The sequence below is a fragment of the Sus scrofa genome, chromosome 13 (genome assembly GCF_000003025.6).
Source record: "Sus scrofa isolate TJ Tabasco breed Duroc chromosome 13, Sscrofa11.1, whole genome shotgun sequence".
Classification (NCBI taxonomy): domain Eukaryota; kingdom Metazoa; phylum Chordata; class Mammalia; order Artiodactyla; family Suidae; genus Sus; species Sus scrofa.
The window spans coordinates 72,494,043-72,517,265 of NC_010455.5; the positions used below are offsets into that span (position 1 = coordinate 72,494,043).

Genomic DNA, 23,223 nt, shown 5'->3' on the forward strand with positions numbered 1-23,223 from the left:
TCTCTATGAGACTCTCAGATGGCTTCTTTCTAGAAATTGACAGTTTCTAAAATTCATGTGGGGGAGTTCCTGTCATGGCTCAGTGGTTAACAAACCCGACTAGCATCCCTGAGGATGTGGGTTTGATCCCTGGCCTCTCTCAGTGGGTTAAGAATCCAGCGTTGCTGTGAACTATGGTGTAGGCCGGCAGCTACAGCTCTGAGTTGACCCCTAGCCTGGGAACCTCTATGCTGTTGGTGCAGGCCTAAAAAGACCAAAAAAAAAAAAAAAAAAAATTCATGTGGGAATTCAAGGGGCCCAGAAAAGCCAAAACATTTTTGAAAAAAAACAAATTTGGAGGACTCACATTTTCTAAATTCAGAATTTACCATAAAACAACAATCAAACCAATGTGCTTATGACATAAGGATGGGAAAATTGAGAATCTAGAAAAACCCATATATCTATGATCTATTGATTTTTGACAAGAACACCAGAATACTCAACAAGAAAATAATACTCTTTTCAACAAATGATGCTGAGACAGTTGGTTATCTCCATGCAAAGAATGAAGTTGAGGAGTTCCCGTGTGGTGCAGTGGAAACGAATCCAATTAGGAACCATGAGGTTGTGGGTTTGATCCCTGGCCTTGCTTAGTGGGTTAAGGATCCAGTGTTGCTGTGAGCTGAGGTGTAGGTTGTAGATGCGTCTCGGATCTGGCATTGCTGCGGCTGTGGTGCAGACTGGCAGCTGTGGCTCTGATTCAATCCCTAGCATGAGAACCTCCATATGCCATGGATGTGGCCCTAAAAAGCAAAAAAAAAAGAATGAAGTTGGACCTCTTCCTCACACCATATACAAAAATAAACTAAAAAACCTGGATGGTAAAACTATATCAAATTCTTAGATATAAGCATAAAAGGATAAGTAACAAAAGATAAAAATGATAAATTGGGCTTCATCAGAATGAAGAACATTTTTGCTTTCCTAAAGGCAGTTACAGAATGGAAGAAAACATTTGCTAATTATCTATGTGATAAGGGAATTTTATCTAGAATATAATAAGAATACTTATAATTCAATGATAGAAAGACAACCCAATCAAAAAATAGGCAAAATAATAACATTTCTTCAAAGAAGATATACAAATGGCCAATGAGCACATGAAAAGATAATAGCATCTTTTCATATGCTCAACATCGCTAATCATCAGGGAAATGCAAGTCAAAACCACATTGAGGTTCCACTTCATACCCACTAGGATGGCTGTAATAAAAAAGACAATAGCAGGTGTTGGTGAGGATGTGGAAAAGTCTGGACCGCCATGTACTGCTGGAGAGAATTTAAAATGATGCCGCCACTTTGGAAAATAGTCAATTGCTCAAAAGGTTAAATACTGTTAGCATATGACCCATCAATTTCATTCCTAGGTATATATCAAAAACAATTTGGGTTTAACAGATACATACTACTCTATTTAAAGTAGATAAACAAAGAGCTGCTTTATAGCATGGGGAACTATATTCAGTATCTTGTAATAACCTATAATGGAAAAGAATCTGAAACTATATTTACTGAATATATATATATATATATATATATATATAAAACTGAATCACTTTGCTATACACTGAAACTTGTAAATCAGCTATATTTCCATTTAGAAGAGGTTTTTTTTTTTTTGTCTCTTGCTATTTCTTTGGGCTGCTCCCACGACATATGGAGGTTCCCAGGCTAGGGGTCGAATAGGAGCTGTAGCCACCAGCCTACACCAGAGCCACAGCAACTCGGGATCCGAGCCGTGTCTGCAATCTACACCACAGCTCACGGCAACGCCAGATCGTTAACCCACTGAGGAAGGGCAGGGACCGAACCCGCAACCTCATGGTTCCTAGTCAGATTCGTTAACCACTGCGCCATGACGGGAACTCCTAGAAGAGTTTTTTTAACCACAGAAAATTGAAAACATATCCAAATATTTGTACACAAATATTCATAACAGCATTATTCATAATATTCAAAATGTGGAAATGATCCAAATGTCCATAACTGATGAGCAGATAAATAAAATGTGACATATCTGTACAATGGAATATTACTTGGGCATAAAAAATGAAATACTGATAGATCAATGAACCTGAAACCATTATGCTAAGTGAAAGAAGCCAGTCACAAAAGATGACGTCGTGGAGGATGCCATTTACATGAAGTGTCTAGCATAAGCAAATCTGTGGAGACAAAGTAGATTCGTGGTTGCCAGGAGCTAGGGCAGAGGTAGGAAAGTTGAGGGTGACTGCTAAAGAGTATGGGTTTCTTTCTGAGCTGATGAAAATGTTCTGAAGTGCATTATGATGATGGTTGCTCTACTCTGTAAATATGGTAAAAACCATTGAATTGCACACTTTAAAAGAGTACATTATATGATCTGTGAATTTTATCTCAAGCCTTTACCAAAAAAAATAGTGAGTAACCTAAAGAAATGAATTAAAGGATATTATGTAAATATTTGTAAAGACGTGTACCCCAAAAATCTATTGACACAAAAAGTTATTTAGGATAAAATGGTACAGAAGAAAAACAATATAAAACTATGATCCCAACCATATTAAAAATATAATCACAGAAAATAGACTAGAAATATGATTTACAAAATTTGAATACATGTCTTCAAGCCTGCACTCCTTTGAAAAGGGAAGGAAACTTGTCTTCAGAAAGGCGCGTGCCTGAGTCTGATACCTTGCGAGCTGCTTCTTGGCTTCGCCTCCCTGAGTCTCACAACCATAAGGGGTTAGCATCATTCGTGCTTATTTTATTGGTGTAGAAACTAGACTCAGAGAAGTGGATGCTAATAAATGCAGAGCCAGGATTTGAACCCACTTCTGTTTGCTTTCATGGCACCCTTCTCTTTCCAACATCCACTTAGGGAGCCATGCATGGAGCCCTGCTGTGTGCACAGGTGTTGTTTAACTCTCACAGCAGTGGAGGGAGGGGTGATAACCCCATTTTTCAGATGAGACCGAGGCTCGGAAAGGCATGGTGGCTCTGAGGAGGTGCCCTGGTGGAGTGACAGGTCATGGTGTGGGCCCATAGTTTGTGGTCCATCCCCCATTGCCAGCGTCTGCTTTGATTACACCAGCCTGGCTGCAGCCGCCCATCGGGGTTACAACAGAGTTCAGAGGCCCCATTGTGCCCACAAAATTGTGACCCTTTCGCTTGAATTCATCTCTGTATGCATGTCCTACCTCTGCTGCATCCACAGTAAGTTCTGAGTGCTCATTGCCATCCGTTTGGCATTTCACCACCCAGAAGAACTTGGAGCCATCTGCAGATTTGGAAAGTTCATGCTGTTCTCCTTCCAGGAAAAAAATTGTTACGTAAGAGGGAACCAAGCAAGTTCTTATAGGAAGGTGGGGAGCCACTCCTGACTAAAGAATTCTTGTTATTTTTGCCCATTGTTTCCCATTTCATCCAGGTCCAAAATCACACAGCAGCTATCTTTTTAAACATTATTCCTTGGAGTTCCCATTGTGACTCAGCAGGTTAAGAACCCAACAGGTATCCATGAGGACGCAGGTTGGATCCCTGGCCCTGCTCAGTGGGTTAAGGGTCCATCGTTGCCATGAACTGTGGCATAGGTCGCAGACATGCCTTGGATCCTGTGTTCCTGTGGTTCTGGTGTAGGCTGGCAGCTGCAGCTCCAATTCAGCCACAAGCCAGGGAACTTCCATATGCCACAAGTGTGGCCCTAAAACTAAATTAATTAGTTAATAATTTAAGGGAGTTCCCATCATGGCGCAGTGGAAACGAATCCAGCTAGTATCCATGAGGATGGGGTTTGATCCCTGGCCTTGCTCAGTGGGTTAAGGATCCGGCGTTGCCGTGAGCTATGGTGTAGGTTGCAGACAAGGCTTGGATCCCACATTGCTGTGGCTGTGGTGTAGGCTGGCGGCTAGAGCTCCAATTCAACCCCTCGCCTGGGAACCTCCATATGCCAGGGGTGTGGCCCTAAAAAAAGCCAAAAAAAAAAAATTTTTTTAAAAAAACATTGTTCCTTAAAAATCTACACACTACTATATATAAAATAGATAATTAACATGGACCTGCTGAACAGCACAGGAAACTGTACTCAGTATTCTGTAATAACCTATATGAGAAGAGAATCTGAAAAGGAATGGATATATGTATATGTATAACTGATCCACTTTTTTGTACATCTGAAACTAACACAACATTGTAAGTCAACTCTAATCCAATAAAAGTTAAAAAATAAGAAGAATCTGTGCTGCCCCCATGTCTACACAAAACTGCCCTCTCTTCAGGGTCTTCTTTGGATCTGAGGAGAGGTTCCTCCTGGAGAAGCCACGGCCTTCCTCCCTGTAAGCCACACTGGTCACTTTGTCCTCTGTCCTTCAGGGAGGGATGGGGTCCTCCCTGGAAGTGGAGTCCCCATGAGCCCCACCCACTTCCTCCTACTGCCTCTCTGCTGTGGCCATTTCTTCCTTGTGGAATAGGCTCTCCAGATTTGCTCATCTTAAGTCATTTAATTTTGCCGTTGTAAGTAAAACTTGCTCTGTTTTTTTGCTGAACATATTCATGATAAGACATTGTGAAATGAAGGAAAAGCAGAAAGCTAGGACGACTGACTGCCCCAGGACCATCCTTGTTAATACTCACAGACTCTGAGACATTGGGAAGCACCTGATGTAATGCATCCCTTGGCCCTACAGAAGGGGAAAACGAGGAGCCAGGACTGTAAGCTCCCTTGTGGAGACCTGGGCGGCTGCAGCTGGGCCAGGGAGTCTGAGCCGCCCACCCCCAGGAGGCCAGAAAGCAGAAGGGAGACAAGAAGATGGGACAGGGACTCAGCGGTGGCGGGGGGGGGGGGCAGTAGCTGTAAGTCAAGGTGACCTGGAGCAGGGCTGGAAGGTAACCTACCATCCAGGGACAAGGTAGTCCAGAGCTTTCTCTGTCCGGTTCTCTGCTGCCTGCTCTGGTGCTTGTCCCACTGGCTGTGGGCTTTCTTCTTCCTCACTCTCCCAGGGCCATTTGGAGGTTTGGCCCTGACCAACCACCTCTTGTGCAGGTCATTTCTGTCATCTCTACCCTCAGGCGAGTCTTCAGATACCCAGCAGTGAGAGGGATCCAGTGACCCCCGTGGTCAGGGTTTCCTTGGCCCGCCGAAGAGGGAGACCCAGTGTGTCCCCACCGCCCTTCTCTCCCCCATAGGCCACCAGCTGTGATGTGCAGCTGACTGAATTGAGTATCATTTCTTTTTTTTTTTTTGGTCTTTTTCTGGGGCCACACCTGCGGCATATGAAGGTTCCCAGGCTAGGGGTCGAATCGGAGCTGTAGCTGCCAGCCTACGCCAGAGCCACAGCAACTTGGAATCCAAGCCACATCTGTGACTTGCACCACAGCTCACGGCAATGCCGGATCCTTAACCCACTGAGTGAGGCCGGGGATTGAACCCACAACCCTGTGGTTCCTAGTTAGATTTGTTAACCACTGTGTCACGACGGGAACTCTGAGTATCATTTCTTCATTGCTTTTTTTGACTCAGCTCTGCTCTCTTTTTCACTAATTATTTTAAGAGGAAAGGTTATTCTAACTCAGGAAATGGAAAATTAGCACCTGGTGCCATCAGGAGAAAGCGACCACAGGAGAAAAGAAATCCCCAGCTCTGCAGCAGGCTTGCCCTGCAATTGGGCCTGTGGCTTCTCTCTGTCCTGAGAGTGGAGACAAGAGGGGTTAAGACAGACGAGCACTGGCCAGGCCTCCCTGTCTGCTCAGAGGATGAGATTGAATGCATAGGGAATAAACAACCTTCCCCTGTGTCCTTTTCATCACTTAATGCTGTGCCTTCAAACCCCCCAATTCCTGCTGAGCACCACAGTGAAGGGATCCCATAGGCTGAGAGCCTAAGACAAGAGTGCCACCCTCCAAGACACATCCCACCAACTGGTAAACATCAAGGTTTGCACCTTCCTTCCAGAGACTCATGTACGCACAAGTGTGCGTACATGAGAGCCCGCTGCTCTCTTATCCATGGAGCGTGACACAGGCCAAGTCAAGATGCACTGCCATTGCTATGCATCCTCCCTGTTCCCGGGAGGGTGCAGGGGCACAGCAGGAGGACTGCCCTCCTCAGGCAGGTGTGTCTGCAGGTGGGCTCCCACTGTTGAGAATGAAATCAAAAACAGGTCCTTCTCTGTGCAGAATAAACGAGACCTGGCTTGAAGACAAGGCTCAGAGCTGTTTCACACAGAAGCCGAACCAGCCACACCAACACCTGGTCCTCAGCCTTCCTTTCCCTGGGCCTTGGGGCAGCTCTGAAGCTCTTCATTAATGGGCCAGTCATGCTTGTCATCCACAGACCATTAGTGATTTCCCAGAAGACCAGTTCCAAACATTGATCTGGACGTCGGTCCCCTAGGAGCCCTTCAGTATGAGAACCTTTTCAGAGCTAGCAGGGTCGAGGCTGCCAGAAGAGGCCTCTGAACAGATCATACATGTTAACGAAGGGTCGTAATTCCTGGCCTCTTAGAGTGCTTAGCTGCTCGGCCACTGAAGATAAATCATGCTCGACGTTGCACACCCCCCAAGGTGGAGGACATCATTTTGAGGCATGACATGCCTGGTGTTGGAGGAGTAGTCTTCTCCATGTAAGTTTGGTCTGTGGAAGGCAGTTAGTTGTTCCTCTCACTTGGGGGAAGTGGCGTGTTCTCTGCAGCTCTTGGTCATACGGGAAGAGGGCAGACATGGGGGAGGCGATGAAGCTGTGCAGATATCCAGACAGCACCTCTGCTCATTGCATTTTGGGCATGGGGGCTGCTAGCTGCTCTGTGCCTTGGGCTCCCGCATTGGGTCGTATTTGCATTTTATTGGCAGGGCATGCATGTGAGGTAGTAATGCCCTCTCTGACCAAACTCTTTGTCATTGCTGTTGTTTCCAGTTTTATTCAGCTATTGTTGGCATGCATCACTGTATTCATAAGGTGTGTAGCGTAACGATTTGACTCAACATGTACTTCGAAATGATGACCACATATGGTTGGTTAACATCCCTCATCTCATATAGATATAAACAACAAGACAGGGAGTTCCTTCATGGCTTAGCAGTTAATGAACCAACTAGCATCCAAAAGGACATGGGTTTGATCCCTGGCCCTGCTCAGTGGGTTAAGGATCCAGTGTTTGCTGTGAGCTGTGGTGTAGGTTGCAGACGTGGCTCGGATTCTGAGTTGCTGTGGCTGTGGCCTTAGCTGGCAGCTGCAGCTCTGATTCAACCCCTAGCCTTGGAACCTCCATATGCTGTGGGTGTGGCCCTTTTAAAGACAAAAACAACAACAACAAGACAAGTTTTTTTTTCCTTGTGGTAAGAACTTGGGGTCTGCTCTCCTAACAGCTTTCCTGTGGTCATTCAGCCTTGCGACCGTGGTCACCATGCTGGGTATCCCAGGCCTCTTATCCTCTAACTGCAAGTGTGTAGCTTTCAACCACTTTCCTCCAGTTCCCTTCCTCCTACCCCCCATCTGTGACAACCACAAATTTGATCTTTCTCAAAGTGTTTCTTTTTTTGTTTTTGTTTTTTAGATCTCACATGTGAGTGAGATCATGTGGCATTTGTCTTTCTCTGTCTGACTTATTTCACTTAGTATAACGCCTTCAAGGACCATCCATATTGTTGCAAATGGTAGAATTTCCTCAATTTTTGTGGCTTACTAGTATTCCCCTGTATATGTATATATACCACGACTTTATCCATTCATTTGTTAATGGACACTTGGGTTGTTTCCATTACTTGGCAGCTGTAAACAGTGCTGCTTTGAACATAAGGGTACACAAAACTCTTCGATATGGCATTTTCATTTCCTTTGCATGCATTCCCAGAAGTGAAAATGCAGGATCATTTGGTAGTTGTAATTTTTAAGGCCCTCCATACATTTCTCCATTGTGTCTGTGCCAGTTTACATTCCCACCACCGTGCACAAAGGTTCCCTTTTCTCCACATCCTCACCAACATTTGTCTTGCCTTTTTGATCATAGCCATTCTGACAGCTGTGAGGTGATAGCTCATTGTGGTTTTGCTGTGCATTTCCTGATGACTAGTGATGCTGGGCACCTTTTCCTGTACCTCTTGGCTACTCGTGTATCTTCTTTGGAGGATGTCTGACCACAGTCCTGAGCCTGGCATGTCCCATGTGTCTGCTGCTGTAGGAAGAAATCTGCACTGAGGGGTGGAGCAAGGGAGCCCATGGTATCCAGCCCTGTTTTCCCCATGGTGCTTGACACCACCTGGTGAATGTTTATTTGCTGATTATTCGACTCTGGCCCTAGAGGGGAAGGTCTGCCAAGGTAGGGACTTGAATTCAGATGTGTGTTCAGAGCCTAAGCCAGTGCCTGGCTCAGGCCCAGTGCTCGATCACTCTGTTACTGAAGAAATGAAGGGCTGAGAGCTGGGTGGGCATCAGGCTGTGACAGGTGGTTCCGATGTGCTTTCACATCGTCTTCTGGGTGCATCGTCACAGCCTCCCAGGGGCTCCATCTTCTCCGGGGAGAAATATGTCCAGTGTGTATTTGGCTATGGATGGATGAATAGATGGAGAGATAGGTGGGTGGTAGATAGGTAAATAGGTAGGTATATAGGTAGAAAGATAGGTTTTTTTTTTTTTTTTGAAGGAAGTAGATGCTCTGGGAAACGTGTGGGAGCCTTGCAGCATCTGAACTCTGCTCTGCAGTTCTCACCACTGCGCTTGTTAAGCTTTTGTATTAAAATGAATATGAGGACAGTTGTAGCAGGAAGACAGTAGCTGACCACATAGGATCCACAGAGCATCTGCTTCCTCCGGCACAGGATGACTGGTGGGGGGCCTGGCGGGGGCTCTGTCTTCAGGAGGACGCTCCACTGTGGTGTGTGTTCCATGTCACCCTCACTGTGGGTCCTGTCATATCCCCATTTCACAGATGAGGAAACAATTCAGCAACTTGGCCACAGTCACAGTTAGGAAGCCGCAGAGCCTGAGTTTGGACCCAGGTCAGTCTGCTTCTCCGCATATGAGGGATCTTGTGCTGACCAGGAGGCTGCTTGTATGGTTCAGCTGAGCTTTGTGAGCAGGAAATTCCAGAATGTGGTGCTCATGTAAGGTAGAGGCCTGTTTCTCTCTGCCGCACAGTGACTCAGAGGCTGGACTCTACCCCCACCTTAGTGCCCCACTCTCAGGGCCACAGTTGGGTTGTAGCCAGCTGTGCTCCCAACCACGGGAAGGGAAAGAGATCCGGGGAGCGGCAAGGGTGTGGGAGCCATGTGTATCACTTCTATGCGGGTCCCGTTGGTGTGAGTGAGTCATGCAGCCACATCTGGCTGTGGAAAAGTGAGCCATGCAGGATATGTCTGGTGGCCCTGGGTCAGGGCAGACTGTTACACTGGAGAAGGTGAGCAGCACTTGGGGTGGGGGCTTTGCATCCAACATGAAGACAGCTCCTCTTCGTGGATGTCAGTGTTGGGCAAACAGCAGAGTGCTCTCCGTTCACTGTCACCACATGGGCACATGGTTGTTTACTCCTTGAATGATGATTATGAAACCTTCCTTCAGGGGCAGCTCTGTGGGGAGGGTGTGGGGGCTTCCGGGAAGCCCAGTTCTTTGTCTCTGCCTGGTTCATGGCCTAGAGCTGGGCCAGGAGGAGCCAGAAGAGCAGACGCCAGTGTCACTTGTGTATTACTCCCGTTCGCTGACTGTCTGCTCCAGGAGGGGACTAGTGCCGTCACTGTAGTCACATACACTTGGCAAATGCTGTTCATGGCCATCCCCTCTATGTGCCCACCCCGAGAGGGGCAGGTATCTTCCTGCTGCCTCGGGCTTGAGGACCATGGGGGGATGCACAGAGCACAGAGCCAAAGTCGAGTGGATCCAAATCCTGCTTCTGACCCTTGATATTATGGATGGGCAACCTCTGCTCTTTGGGCCTCAGTTTTCTCATCTGCAGAATTGGTTGCTTATGTCAGATGCTCCTGGGAAGAATCTGCTGGAGATAGCAGGTTTGTCTTTGGTAAATGGACGCTCCAGACATGTGTTCCTTCCCTCTGGCTGCTTCTGAGCCCTGGTCCCTGAGAGTCTGTTCTATGTGTTTGATGCTGTCAAAGGTGGCCCTGCCCGTCCCTTCAAGTCTTGCCTTCCTCCTGGGAGCCCATTGTCCTGAGCCTTGTCACCTATGGCCCTGTGACTCCTCCCATCTCCTCCCTGCTCCGCCCGTGATTTCTCTTGACCACTCCCTGGCTTAGCTGTGTCACCAGTCATGTTGGCTCACTGTAGGCCACCCGAACCCTCTCTCTGTGGCTAGAGTGCTCTGGGAAGGCCTGAGGGCAGAGATTATGAGGATGGGCAGGGTACCCCCACAGGGGACAGAGCCCAGCAGAGGTGCAGGGCTGGGAGCTAGTCAGATATGGGAGCAGAGCTGTGGATAGCTTTTAGCGTTAACAGGATAAAAAGCTGGAGCTTGTGTCAGCACAGATTGCAGTGGGAGGGGCTGGGGGCAGGGTGCAGAGTGGGAAGCTGTTGTGATCAGCTAGGTCTGGGGCTCAGGGCCAGGGGTGGTAGCGGCAGGGGGTGGGGGGGTGCCGAGAACATACATGAGAGGTGAGGCCCATCTGAGGAGTTAGTCCCAGGACTCCTTGTCTGGAGACTGCAGGGGCAGGGGGCTCAGCCTCAGAGATGCACCTGGGACTCAAAGCAGAGGCAGAGCCCCAGACTGGCCACCTTCGACACATGCCTGTGATGTGCAGCCAGGAGTCGCTTGTGCACCTGAGACCCAGAGAGCCTGTGAGGAGGCCATGCTTGTCTTTCCACCTAAATTGAAACTTCCCACCTATACCCAAACTACTCTCTGCTAGGAAGAGCAAGTTTTCCTCCAAACCTGATGAAATCCATCAACATGAGGAGCTGCTGCTCTGTGCCAGGCATTGTTCTGAGGGATGGAAACAAGGAGAGGGCCGTTTACTGGCAGAAAAATAAGGGCCTACGGTGATCAGAGGCTGTGACATAGCCATCATAGCCATGCCCCAGGATGGGGAACTCAGAGGAGATTGTGACTGATTCTGGCTAGAAGGACTCGGGGGCCATGTGGCCTGGGCACTGCAGGAGGGGCAGGAGCCCATTGGGCAGAGAGGAGGTGTACATGGCTATAGCATTACAGACCATGTGGCTGGTAGGCTCATGCTGTACCAGGAGGCCTCCACCCTGTCAGTGACCAGGGAAACGGCAACAAAAACCACCATGAGCTTCCACTTCACAGCCATTCACCTGGAAAGTGGAGCTTGGTGTTACCAGGTGTTGGTGAGGACCTGGGCAGAGGAAGACTGGTTGCCCTTGGTAGGAACGTGACCAGTCGTGCCTGGTGGAGCTGACAATGCAGTGACTCCGCCTCCAGAGGACAGAGATGCCCTTGCTCGTGAGCACCAGGATTCACAGAATGGCCACAGAGCATGACCTGCAGCCATTGCAAAGTGAAGCCAGTACAAGTCTCCATTCATGGAGGCTGGATGGGTATGGTGTGCAAGACTCTACATAGGAGTACTGTACCATGGTGCAAATTAACTTCTGCCTCACACGTCCTCGTAGGTGAAACCCCAGCACGTTGGACAAAAGAACAGACACAGAAAGAACGACCTAATTAAATTGTTAGATTTTTTTTCTATTTGATAAAAGCTAAAACAAAGCTAAAAGTGAAACAAAGCAGACCATCATTTACCTGCCCACACAGGTGGTTAAACTATGAAGAAAAGAAGCAAGAGAGGATCATAGGGGTCAGGACAGGTGGTGGCTTATGGGGAGAGGAGACTTGTGGCCTGTGGTGCCAGTCATGCCCTGATGTGGTATCCATCTTTTTGTTGTGATTATTTCATCTCCACTGGTAAATTCGGTGAGAAATCCCACAGGCCTTGCTGATCCAGCAACACCGACCTTGGTGTAAGTGGCATTGAGACTGGGAATTGAGAGGAACGATGCCTAGGAACATGCTGGGGAGGCCCTGATGTGCATAGAAAGACTAGATTTTGTGTTGTTTTCAATTTTACATTGTTTTTCTAAGCTGGCGTATTAGGACGTTAATGATATTCAGAACATTTAAAGTCTTAGATAAATAAGGAATTAGAGATGATCATAATAAAAGATGGTCTGAGATCAGTCTTTTGGCCCCAGGTTCTGCTTGAAGAGGGCTTCCAGCTCAGAGAAAGGCCGTGGGAAGAAGGCAAGCTCAGACCCGAGTCTGAAAGGTCAGGAGTCAGGAACTCTTGTGCATCTGGCAGACACTTTTCTTTGCCTGCAGAAATGAAGGCTGGGGGCTGGGGCAGAGCCAGACCCAGGTCTTCTTGGGGATAGCAGTGTGGAGTTGAGCGGTGAGGGGATCCAGCCAGGAGAAATTGGAAGAGACCCAGGAGTGTGTGTGCTGGAAGCTGAGTGGAGAGCAGTCTGGGGACACGTCATCTACAGAGAAACAAGGACAGTGGGGGTAGGGCGAGGCTGGTGCCTTCATACAGATTGCAGGTTCCCACGGGCTCTACAGAGTAGGTAAGGCTGGCATCGGGCAGACAGGGGGGTGGGGTTGGTAAGTGCCAAAGGAAAGCTGTTAGTGGCGTAATAAGTTACATGTTAAAGTGCATCAGACTGTCCTTCTCTGCTTTAAGCTGGTTAACGCTAGATTTGTTTTTGCACATTTACATGAAAATACACCTGTGCTATGGCTTGTGACTTCCTAGTTGACTCACTTCTAAGCAGGCCCATGTTGGCATTTAATTATCTTTGCACCGGGAATCCTTTGCTTAGTGGTGGGTTCAGTGCTCGAACACTGGCAGGCCCCACGCATCCCAGGGCACCGTCAGGCTTCCATGTCTCACTGTTTTGAGGGTTCTCTGATAATGTTCTCTTGGTAGCCCAGGAATCCAGGGGGCCTGGTCTCCATCTCCACCCTGCCGTGTCCCTGCCGTGTGGTGGGGAAGTCTTCTGTCTACTGGATGCCCAGCTAAAGGGTTTGATGTCAGATCCCGATTTTGTAACCCACATACAATAGTTCCACAGTGCTTGTTCGTGAAGGCCTACACAAGAATGTGAAGAGACCAAGAGCAGGTCTGTTGACTGCGAGAGCCTGTGATGACCTTGTCCCAGGGTAACTGGAATTGAAGCTGCTCAGAACCAGCCTTTTCAAAACCAGGGCCGAGGGCAGACATCCCATCTAGAGCATGGTGCCAAAAAGGCTCAGGAGAACAGGGAGCTGTGGTTGATTAGTGATGCCTGCTCTGAGTGCAGGAGGGGACCTGTGGTCTAAGTATTGCCTGGATACGTCCCAGGTGCAGCAGTGCTGGGGGCCTTCTTAGGTGTTCTCTTCACTCTCCAAGCAACTCTGGAAGCAGGTGGTGCAGCTGTCCCATGGGAAACTGTTTCTGCAAAGATGATAGGGAATCAAAAGAAGGATCCAAAATGAAACATGCAGTGTCATTAAAATTGTAAACTACAATTACAATTGTAAGTTGTAATTATAAATTTATAATTACATTGTAAATAATGACCAGTTTTAATATATATGGAGAGGGAGACCCAGGAAGGAAATACATCATCATGTTCATGACAGTTACCACTGCGTGGTGGATTATGGATGGATTTTATCTTTCTTTAAGCTTGTCTGTATTTTTCTACTTTTCAGATTGACCCGTATTCCTATTTTAACCTTACATAAATTATGTGTGTGGGCATGGGTGTGCACATATTTTTCGTATGTGTGGCGATTTGGCAGCATGCTTTGTCACCTCAGGAATTCGCTAGGCGCATTGATTCCTCCTCCTCTGGGTAAGCCTTGGTGGTCCAGAAGGGCCTTGCTGGATCTTTGGCTGCATCTGGACTGGAAGATTGGGTCAAGACCCTCACAAGCACCTCTCACTTTCTAATGCTGGACAGATCTTGACCTGCAGAAAGGATGAACAAAAGAGGAAAAATCACTAGGAATCCAAAAGACTTAGCAGCCCCCAGAAAGGCAGCCTACTGAGGGCTCAAGGAAATATCATGCTGTGAGGGAGTGTTGCTTCAAGGAATTTAGAGACTTCCCAGTAACTTCCAACAGGATCCAGAAAGACATGGCTATAAAACATTCTGGAAAATGAGAATGGGCACTACAGAGAGGGAATAAGCTGACATCTGAGAAGACTATGGGGCCCAGGGTTATTCCATTCTGGGAGAGGAATTGTACATATCTAGTGCACAGTCTAGCACCATGCACAGGCACTCAAAATATGCTGCTCTTATCATTTAAAATAAAGTATATTTATGTTATAACCTACACACATTTCCCATCATTCTAATGTTTTAGTAAGTTTGGCATATGAGGAATTATGCTAAGTGGGATCTTTTTTTTTTTTTTTGGTCTTTTTAGGGTGGCATATGGAGGGTCCCAGGCTAGGGGTCGAGTTGGAGCTACAGCTGCCAGCCTACACCACAGCTCACAGCAACACCAGATCCTTAACCTACTGAGCGAGGCCAGGGATCAAACCTGTGTCCTCATGGATACTAGTCAGATTTGTTTCCACTGAGCCACGATGGGAACTCCCTAAGTGGAGTTTTTGAAACCATCCATCCAGCTGTGCAGATCTGGCACAACAGGCCCTTCCCTCCCTCCCAGAGACACATGTGGGTCTCAGGCCAAGCCCCTGCTACGGCAGTGAGAGCTGCTGAAATAGCTGAGGCCCGGGGTGCTGCAGTCCTGCTGTGCACCTGGTTCCATTCTTGTTGCTTTATTTCTCTGATGGGAGCCATTGCAGGTAGCAAGTTGTTAGTTGGGGGACTTCCATCTAGCTGGCGACTGGGGGGTGGAGGATCCCTGAAGGCTCAGGTGGACTGTTAGTTACCATCATAGCTCCCTAGTCACAGTGTTTTGAGTCATGACCCCCTTGTGGGTTTGGGTCCATTTTTGGCACAGGTGTGTCTGCTTGTTTGAATCAGACATGTGAAACCCCAGATACACAGAGCAGAATACCAGGAGGTGACCTGCCTCATAACCGAGTGGTTGTCTGGAACAGTCTTTCAAGGTGCAAGTCCCCAGGCATATTCTTGGATGACTTGACTCACGTAGTGCCCCCTTGTGCCTTAGGGGGAGAGGAAGCCTGTGCCCTGTGGCCAGGGTGGTTCTAGGCATCTGAGGACACTGCTGGTTAAGCTTCAAAACACTTCTGCAAAGCTTCTGTAGGTTGTTTGTCCTCTTTTACAAGGGCCTACTTGAGGCCGTGGGTACTTTGTCAGATAACCGGAGTTAGGGGGGTAAACTCAGGTAGAGCTGAGTTTCAGAGCTTGCCCCACTCAGTAGCTCTAGTTTTCTCTATGCCTTCCCATCAAGTCTTACAGAAAGGTGTATATGGACCACAGCTCTGTTTTTACTGTGTTATTAGCCTGTGAGATAACAGTGAATGGATTGATTTAACACAAGTACCTTAAAGGCAGACCCATGGCTATGGTCTCCATGGAGAGGGATATATGGATTTGCACCCATGCTCTGCCCCAGGCCCAGCAAGGTGCATGTCAAAGGACGGGAACCCTGCCTCCTGCCCCTCCATGAGGATGGAGCATAATAAATGGAGCCAGTAACTGCATAAAGCGTCTCCGTAAAAGTGAGGAAGGAACTCCTGGCCTCAGGAGTTGAGGGTGGAATGAATGGATGTCCTGGGGGTTCAAGAACCATTCAGCCTCATGAGACTACAGGTGTGAAGTACCTCACTCAACAGAGTCACCTGCTTTGTGTGTTGGGGTAGCTAAGAGATGCACAGATGCTTCCAGTGTAAACACAGATGTGCTCAGCCACCACTGTGTACAGTGATCATGGTGTGAACGTGAGTAGGCCATGGTCACACTGGAGGCTGCAGAGAACTTTGACACGGGAGGGTGCATAGACCAAAAAAGGGAGGGAGGATTATAGATGGTGCTCTCTTTGCTGGGGCATGTGGCCGTGCAGGACCAGCTTTTGGTATCCTGGATCTGACCTTTCAGGTGACCCAGAAGCAAGCCCATGATCAAGGGTAAAGCTCAGAACTCGGGGAGGTGGGGAAGCCTGGTGGTCGCCACTGGCTTGTCTTACTTTCCTAGGAGCATTTTGTTTTGGGTGGGGGCCATACACTTCATTGAAAGGAAGAGAGGAGTTCCTCTTGTGGTTTACCAGGTTAAGAACCCCACGTAGTGTCCATGAGGATGCAGGTTTAATCCCTGGCCTCACTCAGTGGGTTAAGGATCCAGCATTGCTGTGAGCTGTGGTGTAGTTCTGGACTCAGCTTGGATTCAGTGTTGCTGTGGCTGGGGTGTAGGCTGGTAGCTGTAGCTCCAGTTTGACCCCTGGCCTAGAAACTTTCATGTGCCATGGGTGAGTCCCTAAAATGAGAAAAAAAAAAAAAAAAAAAAAGGAAAAGGAAGTGAGGCTCACCAAGGCTTCCCAGTCACATCTTCATTGGGGACCCAGCCACACTCTGCAGCAGGGGAAGGGAAGAGCAGGTGGCCTGGAAGACCTCACCCAGCTAGCTGGGTCACATCAGAGTAGGAGGCAGTGTCCATGTCCCCAAGGTGGGCCCCAGCAGCCAGTGGGGGGTGGGGAACTCGGGAGGAAGAGTCCAAGCTTCTGGACCAGAGTGGCTGGCAGGCAGATGTCAGCTGTGGTGGGTGTGGGGGTGGCAGGGTGGGTGACAGGGGAGAGGTCCTGAGGGAGTGGGGAGCAGGTAATGGCAGCACCACGTGTTACTCACTGGATCTTTGGACAGCGTTGCTCCAGGAAGTCCAGTAGTGACTAGTGATGGAGGGCCAAGGACCAGGATGTCAGAGCTGTGGGATCAGAGCAGACCTCCAGTCGATGACCGCCAATCCTCAGCTCCTGCTCAGGGCGAGGCCTTCTGGATGTTGCCTGACTAGGTACCATGACCTGGTCACATGGCACCGTCCCCTTACTGTGCAGTCCCACAGCTGCCCAGAGTGCTGACTCAAAGGCCAGCCTGGCTGGATTGAAAACCTGCTGCTGTGTGAGCTCAGAAGGGCTGCTCAGCCTCTCTGGGCCCCACTTTTCTCAGCCATGCATTGGGGACTTGAAGCACCCACCTTGTAGGTTGTTGTATGCTGACCTAGGGCCCAGTACTCTCAGACTAGTATCTGGCCAAGGTAAATTTCAGCTGTGGGTGCTGGCATTAGGGCTGGCTGACTGCACCCCTCATCCTGCTGGGTTATTTTCCATAAGTTTTCTCAGTCGGTCCTCACAAGGCCTGGGAGATGGGTGTTATCGATCTGTTTCACAAATGAGAGGTCTATTTCTAGTTCCCTCTGGGAAGTTTTAGCCCCCTTCCCTGCTCTGTTCTATTTCTGTCCCTGCTGCACACCCTCCATGCTGCCAGAGCCCTGCCCGGAGACAGAGCCAAGTCCTCCTGGAACTCTGGAAGGGGAGGCGAGCGGATTTGGGCTCCTGCTGTAGTCACGGGGAAGGGGGTCCAGCCCTACCTCACAGTCCCCTCGCAGGCCTGATGACAGATGTGCCGGGGGAATTTTTTAAGCCGTAGATTTGGCAGTAAGAGTGGCGGATGTGGATGGTGCTGTGGGCCCTCGCGTTTTCTAAGTGGGGTGTCTTGGAATTAAGCCCAGTTCCCAAGAAGGCAGGTGGACACTCCCCACTCCCTGCATTGGGGGATGATCTGAGGGTCAGTGGACTGGTGTCCACAAAGACTGCTATGCTGGGTCAGGTGACCCCACAGAAGTGGCTCCCTGGTGGTGGGAGCATCCGCTGCATCCCCTGGGCCAGATATCTCTAGGAAATCCTGGCCTTTCCAACTGTTTCTTAATAAGATGAGCAGAACGGCTCTTCAGCTGGGCACACCCAGTCTTCCTTGGAAGAGTCTGGCCTTGCTGGGAAAGGGTGAGCAGGACAGAGGAACACTTTGGCCAGGCAGTGCCCTCTTATTGCCCCCAGTGCCACATGCAGGAGGCCTTGTGTCCACTCTGAAGATGTGCAGTCAGAGGTGGGAGCAGGTCCCAACTGAGTCCTGTAGGAAACAGTGGGGGCGTCTCTCGTGGGGAATTGTTTGCGTCCTGGCACTGGTCTCCACCTTTAAGCGCTGGTGGGGTTGCTGGCCTGTTTCCTGCCTACCCTTCCAGGGGTGTCTGCACAGTGTGGGTCCATGCATGGGCTCACTCTCCAGCGTCCAGTGAGCGAGTGAGGCAGAGCAGATGACCGGAGCTGCAGAGCTCCTCTGTGTATTTTCACATTGATTCTCTCATTTTATCTCAAAACCCCAGTGAGGAGGTGCCAGTGTCCCCACTTCACAGGGGGAGAAACAGGCCCACAGAGGTCCAGAAGCCAGCTTACAGGGGCAGGGTGGGTAGACCCTCTGTGCCATCGGAGAAAGCGGCTTCACTGAAGACAGTGGCGGCACCTTCTCCGTGCAGCCAAGATGCAGAGCATCCATACTTTTCTTGTTCACCTCACAGAGCCTTTGTGTCCAGTGGTTTTAGGCTTATCCCCACCTTACAGGTAAGAAAACCAAGACCCAGAGAGGCTAGTTACTTAAACAATGAATAAGCAGAATGAAGAGAGAGTCAGTAATTTGATGGAGGGCGGATTGTGCTTTGTCAAACCTGGGCAGGGACAAATGCTGACGAGTTCTGCAGTGTGTGCATCTCCAGAGCTGTGTGTGCTTTATTGGGAGCGGCCCCACCTCCCAGGGCTGCGTGCCAGGCAGGCCATCTGCTCTTGAGGCTGGGCCTCCCCTCTGACAGTCGCCTTCTCCCGGAACAACCGGCTCCCAACTGGCTATAGCCAGTAAAGAAGTTCCAGGAAAAAGATCTTCTCCAGCCCCTTCTGTAACCTAATTTCTGCCACTGTGGGTATTGCCATGTCTGCATAAATGGCCCTGCTGATTTTCTGCCACCGTTCTTTGTTGAGATTGCAGATAACAGGGGGAGGGAGGTCACGTTCCTTGGCATCTGCTCCCTTGTCCCCCGTCTCCCTGATCTGTTGTCCACAGAAGCCCCAGGGCTTCAGAAGTTAGACCAGATCATTGACCTGCCTGGTACCATCCTCTGCGTGGAGTACCCCCAGCTCCTTGCAGATACCCACCCACCCCACTCTCAGAGTTTGTCTTGGGTCCCCACCTCGCCCCCACTCCTCGGAGCAGCATCAGCATGGGAGGCCTTCTTTCCGCTCCTAGGGTGGGCATCCTGCACAGGACAGCTCCTATCCCGCCGATATCTCTTCCTCACCTGCCTTCCCAGCTGACACACTCCAAGAGGCCTCCCTTGCTGCTCCCTCCAGTCCAGACCAGGCTCCCCGTGGCTCCTCTGCTCATGGTCCTGCTGATAACACACACTTATATACCTGTTCCCTGCTCAGGGTCTGTCTTTCCTGCTAGGCTGACAGCCGTGTGAGGGCAAGGGCAATGCTGTTTGTCCTCGTGTCCGGGGGGTGGAGGTGGGGCTGATGTGTGAGTCAGTGTCTCTGGTTCTTTATCAGTCAGAGGACCATTGTAGCCTCCATCCTGTGGGCGGCGGCTCAGAGTGGCCAGGTGCCTTGCCCAGGGTGGATGCTGGTGCCCACGTGGACTGGCCCTCCCCAGCTCTATGGTCAGTGATGTTGCATTAATAACTTGAGGTTTGCTGTGGTGAGAGCGTTTATACCATGAAATTTGGCAAATGCCAGAAATCAGGGCCACCCCTTCCCCCACGGTCATTAAACATTTAGCAGCACATCCTGATTGGCGTGTCTGAGGCTGGGAAGGAGGGGAGGCCCTCGGAGGGGATTGGTGGGATGAGGGTGTAACCACAGCATCAGCAGCTTCATTCTGAAGCAGGGGGAGGTCTCTGCAAGGGTCAGAGCTGAGGGGTGCCGAGATTTGATCTTCACTTTGCCAGGCAGATTCTGCAAAACAAAGAAAGGCTGGAATCCAGGACACAGGCAGGTGTGAGGAGCGGGAAGGGAGACTGATGAATCAGACTTGGAGTCCAAGCAGGAGCTGAATCCAGAGACTAAGGGGAGCCCCACTCTCAGTGGCAACAGCTGGGGACCAGCATGAAGCCAGGCCAGAGTGTCTGTCTGCTGAGGTGCCTGTCCTGGGTCTGGGAGCTGAGCCTGCATGTGCCACCCATCTGTGCCAAGGAGGGCAGCAGGGGACCTCTGCTACCTGCGGTGGGATGGCCATGGCAGTCTGCTTGTTTCCAAAGGAGCGGCCTCTGTGTCCTCCAGATAGAACCTGTGGTTTACCCAGTATGTCTCGCCGAGAAGTAAGTGGCTCCAGAATGGCTAGAAGTCTCCATACCAGAAGGGCCGCCCACTCACCACTGTACGTCCCATGTGGCATCTGAGCAGCCTTGTTGCCAGAGCTGCATATGGTGGGGGTGTCCCTTCACCTTGACTGCACAGTGGAACTGCTGGAGCGCTCTCCCACCCAGAGCAGGTAGGCAAAGCTCCTTCCAGGGCTGGGACTCAGCCTCAGCACCTTGGAAAGCTCTCCAGGTGATGTCAAGGCATGGTCAAAGTCCAAACCAGGTGGAGAAGTTCCCCTAGCCTTAAGAGCAGGCCTCTTCCTACATGCAGCCCCCAGGTGGTTCTGCTTACAGGCAACTCCTGGCATGGTGGCAGCAATGGCCTGTACCCCTCCTCTGGGTGCTCAGCAAGGCCCTGAATCCCTCCTCTGCTCAGTGGGCCCTGACCACAGGGAGAGGCTGGCTGCTGCGTGACCTGGCTTGTCCATCTGTGTTAACTGTGGGCTGAATTAATCCAGCAGCTGCTGTGCTCCCAGGAGATATTGAAGTGCTTGAGCTGTCTTTTCTGGGAGTGTAGCCACTTGTGCAGATGGGAGATGACAGTGTTGAGAGGTTGCAGCCATGCTCCTTGGGAGCTGAGAGAAATCCCATCGGCCGATCCCAGAGTGTCATGTGGGCAGATGTAATCTGCCTACATTGGTGTCTGATCAAGTGGAGGTGCTGGACATTGCATGGAGCAAGGAAGAGGATGTGAAAGAGGGTTTCTCAAGTGTTTTAGGGAAAGGCAGGGAGGACAGGTGCCAAAAGAAAGCGAGATTAGTGCTGGTGCTTTGTGCTCTGCTTAAAGAATAAAATGTGTGGTCTTGTTGCCTTTCCACATCCTGGCAGAGTGGAGCTGCAAGAGAGTACAGGAGTCTCTTTGCTCAACACAAATGTGCCGCTAGGCTGGGGCAGCTCTGGGACCTGCCAGCAGCAAGGTGGACAAGGCTTCTGGCCTTTTGATCTGACTTCATAGTGGAGGAGAGAGCCAGGGACCAAGCCACCCAGGAATGAGCAAACTGTGATATGTGGTGAGGGCCTGGTGCAAACAACAGCAAACTTTGATGTCCTATGAGGCCCCAGTGCAAACAACAGCAAACTGTGGTGTGCAGTGAGGCCCCAGTGCAGGTCAGAAGGCCTGAGGGAGGGAGGCTGCCTTTGGTGACCTATGCCATGAGCCTCTGGCATGAGGTACAGCCAGCAGTGATCCAGGGAGGGGGATCAGTAAGGGTAAAGGCCCTGAAATGGGAAGAGCTGGTGCTGCTGAAGAAGGGCTGGAAGCCCCTGTGAGGATGGGCAGTGATCTGGAGGAATGAAGGGACAGGATGACTTGCCCCCTGAGCCCGCTGGTGGCCTGATGGAGACCTGGAAGCCAGGTGGTGATGTGCTCTGATCTACATTTTACCAATTGCTATGTGACTACTCTGATTGTCACTCTCAGCCGTAAAGAAGGTAAAGCACAGGATTATTATGAGGATTAGAAATCTTGTGTGTGGACTTAACTGAGGAACTGACACAATGAATGCTCAGTGAAGTGGCAGCCCTTCCCCCCCTCCCCCTCCTCATTATGAGTGTGGCTTACAGCAGCCCTCTACCCCTTGTCTGAAGGGGACTCTAGATGCCCCTGGTCTTAAGCTAAGAGTAGAAGTCCTGACAGTTGTATGTTCAAGAACCTAAGTGCCTTCCAGTACCCTCTCCACTGCTGGGTGACTCTGGGGTGAGCTGTGGTGTGAGGGGGGCATACCACATAGAAGGCTTTCCGGGGGCCTGAGCTCCCAGCCAGGCAATGCTTCCAGCTCCAGAGGCTTCCTGTGCACAGATCTTAGGTGTGAGGTACAGTGTCTATTTTAAAACCTCACTGCCTTCCTCATTCATTCAAACTGTGTTTTCTGAGTGCCCACCATAAGCACCAAGCAGTGCCAGCCACCATGCAGCAGTCAGGAGAGAGTCTGAATGTCCTCAGCTGGCCGGGAGGCAGAAAGCACCATGGCCCCTGTGGACCAAGGGCTTTGAGGTCCTAGGAGGAGGGACCCTGAGCAGGGCCAGCACAGAGAGGGGGCATGCCAGATGGACAAGGAGGGGAAGGGAATAAAAAGTGCCCCTAGAGCACAAACTCCAGCAGCCGAGGAGTCACAAGAGTGGAGTAAATTATCCATAGGATGAGAGGAGCTGTCTTAGCGCAGGTGACAGAAAACCCAGAGCCTCCACAGCACAGCCAGGGGTGGGGGTAAGATAAGCAGGCGGCAGTCCAGCTGGATTCAGGCAAGCCCCAGAGCATCATTAGGCCTGGCGTCCCTCCTCCCTCTGGTCAGCCTGTCCCGGATCTGGCCCCTCTAGGCCATGGTCTCTGCAGCCCAAGCTCTAGGAACTGCTCCTCATGGACCGATAGCTTGGCTGGAGTCACCTGCCTCTCCCTGTGCCAATCACTGTGGCCGTGACCACAGGTGCCCTGATTGGCTCAGGTCTGGGCCCCTGGACAGCACGGATGGAGGGCCCCATGTTCCAGCTCTGCAGACATGAGCTTCCAGACCTTCCGAGCCCCTGAGGGAGATCCTGTTGTTACCACAATTCTGTGGGCTCCCTTCCGTGTGACCTCAGAGCCTGCATCTTAGCAGCATCCCCGCTTCTTAGACCCATGATTTAGTCTCCCACTTGTTGTCAGTGTCATGGGAGCCTGTCTGCACCCCAGCTGCAGCCTCCATGGTCTGAATCTTCCTAATGGCCATCTCTCTCCCCTGCAGGGCCCTGGTCTTTGTGTCGCACGGAGCCGGGGAGCACTGTGGCCGCTACGAGGAGCTGGCTCGGATGCTGGTAGGGCTGGGGCTGCTGGTGTTCGCCCACGACCATGGTGAGTACCAGGGCCTCACTCATGACCCAGCCCTTCCCGGCCATCTCACCCCATCATTCTTCCCCCTCTGTTACTCACCTCTGATTCCTGTAGTGAAATGGAG

General features: G+C 50.3%; 1 protein-coding gene across 4 annotated transcripts in view; it reads left to right on the forward strand.

The window, feature by feature from the left end:
- Positions 1-23,223, forward strand: part of MGLL (monoglyceride lipase) — an 88,570-nt gene that overhangs the window by 13,648 nt on the left and 51,699 nt on the right. For all 4 annotated transcript variants that reach the window (XM_013982013.2, NM_001143718.1, XM_013982014.2 and 1 more), the window contains 1 exon segment: positions 23,014-23,120. In XM_013982013.2, the coding sequence (XP_013837467.1) occupies positions 23,014-23,120 (107 nt within the window).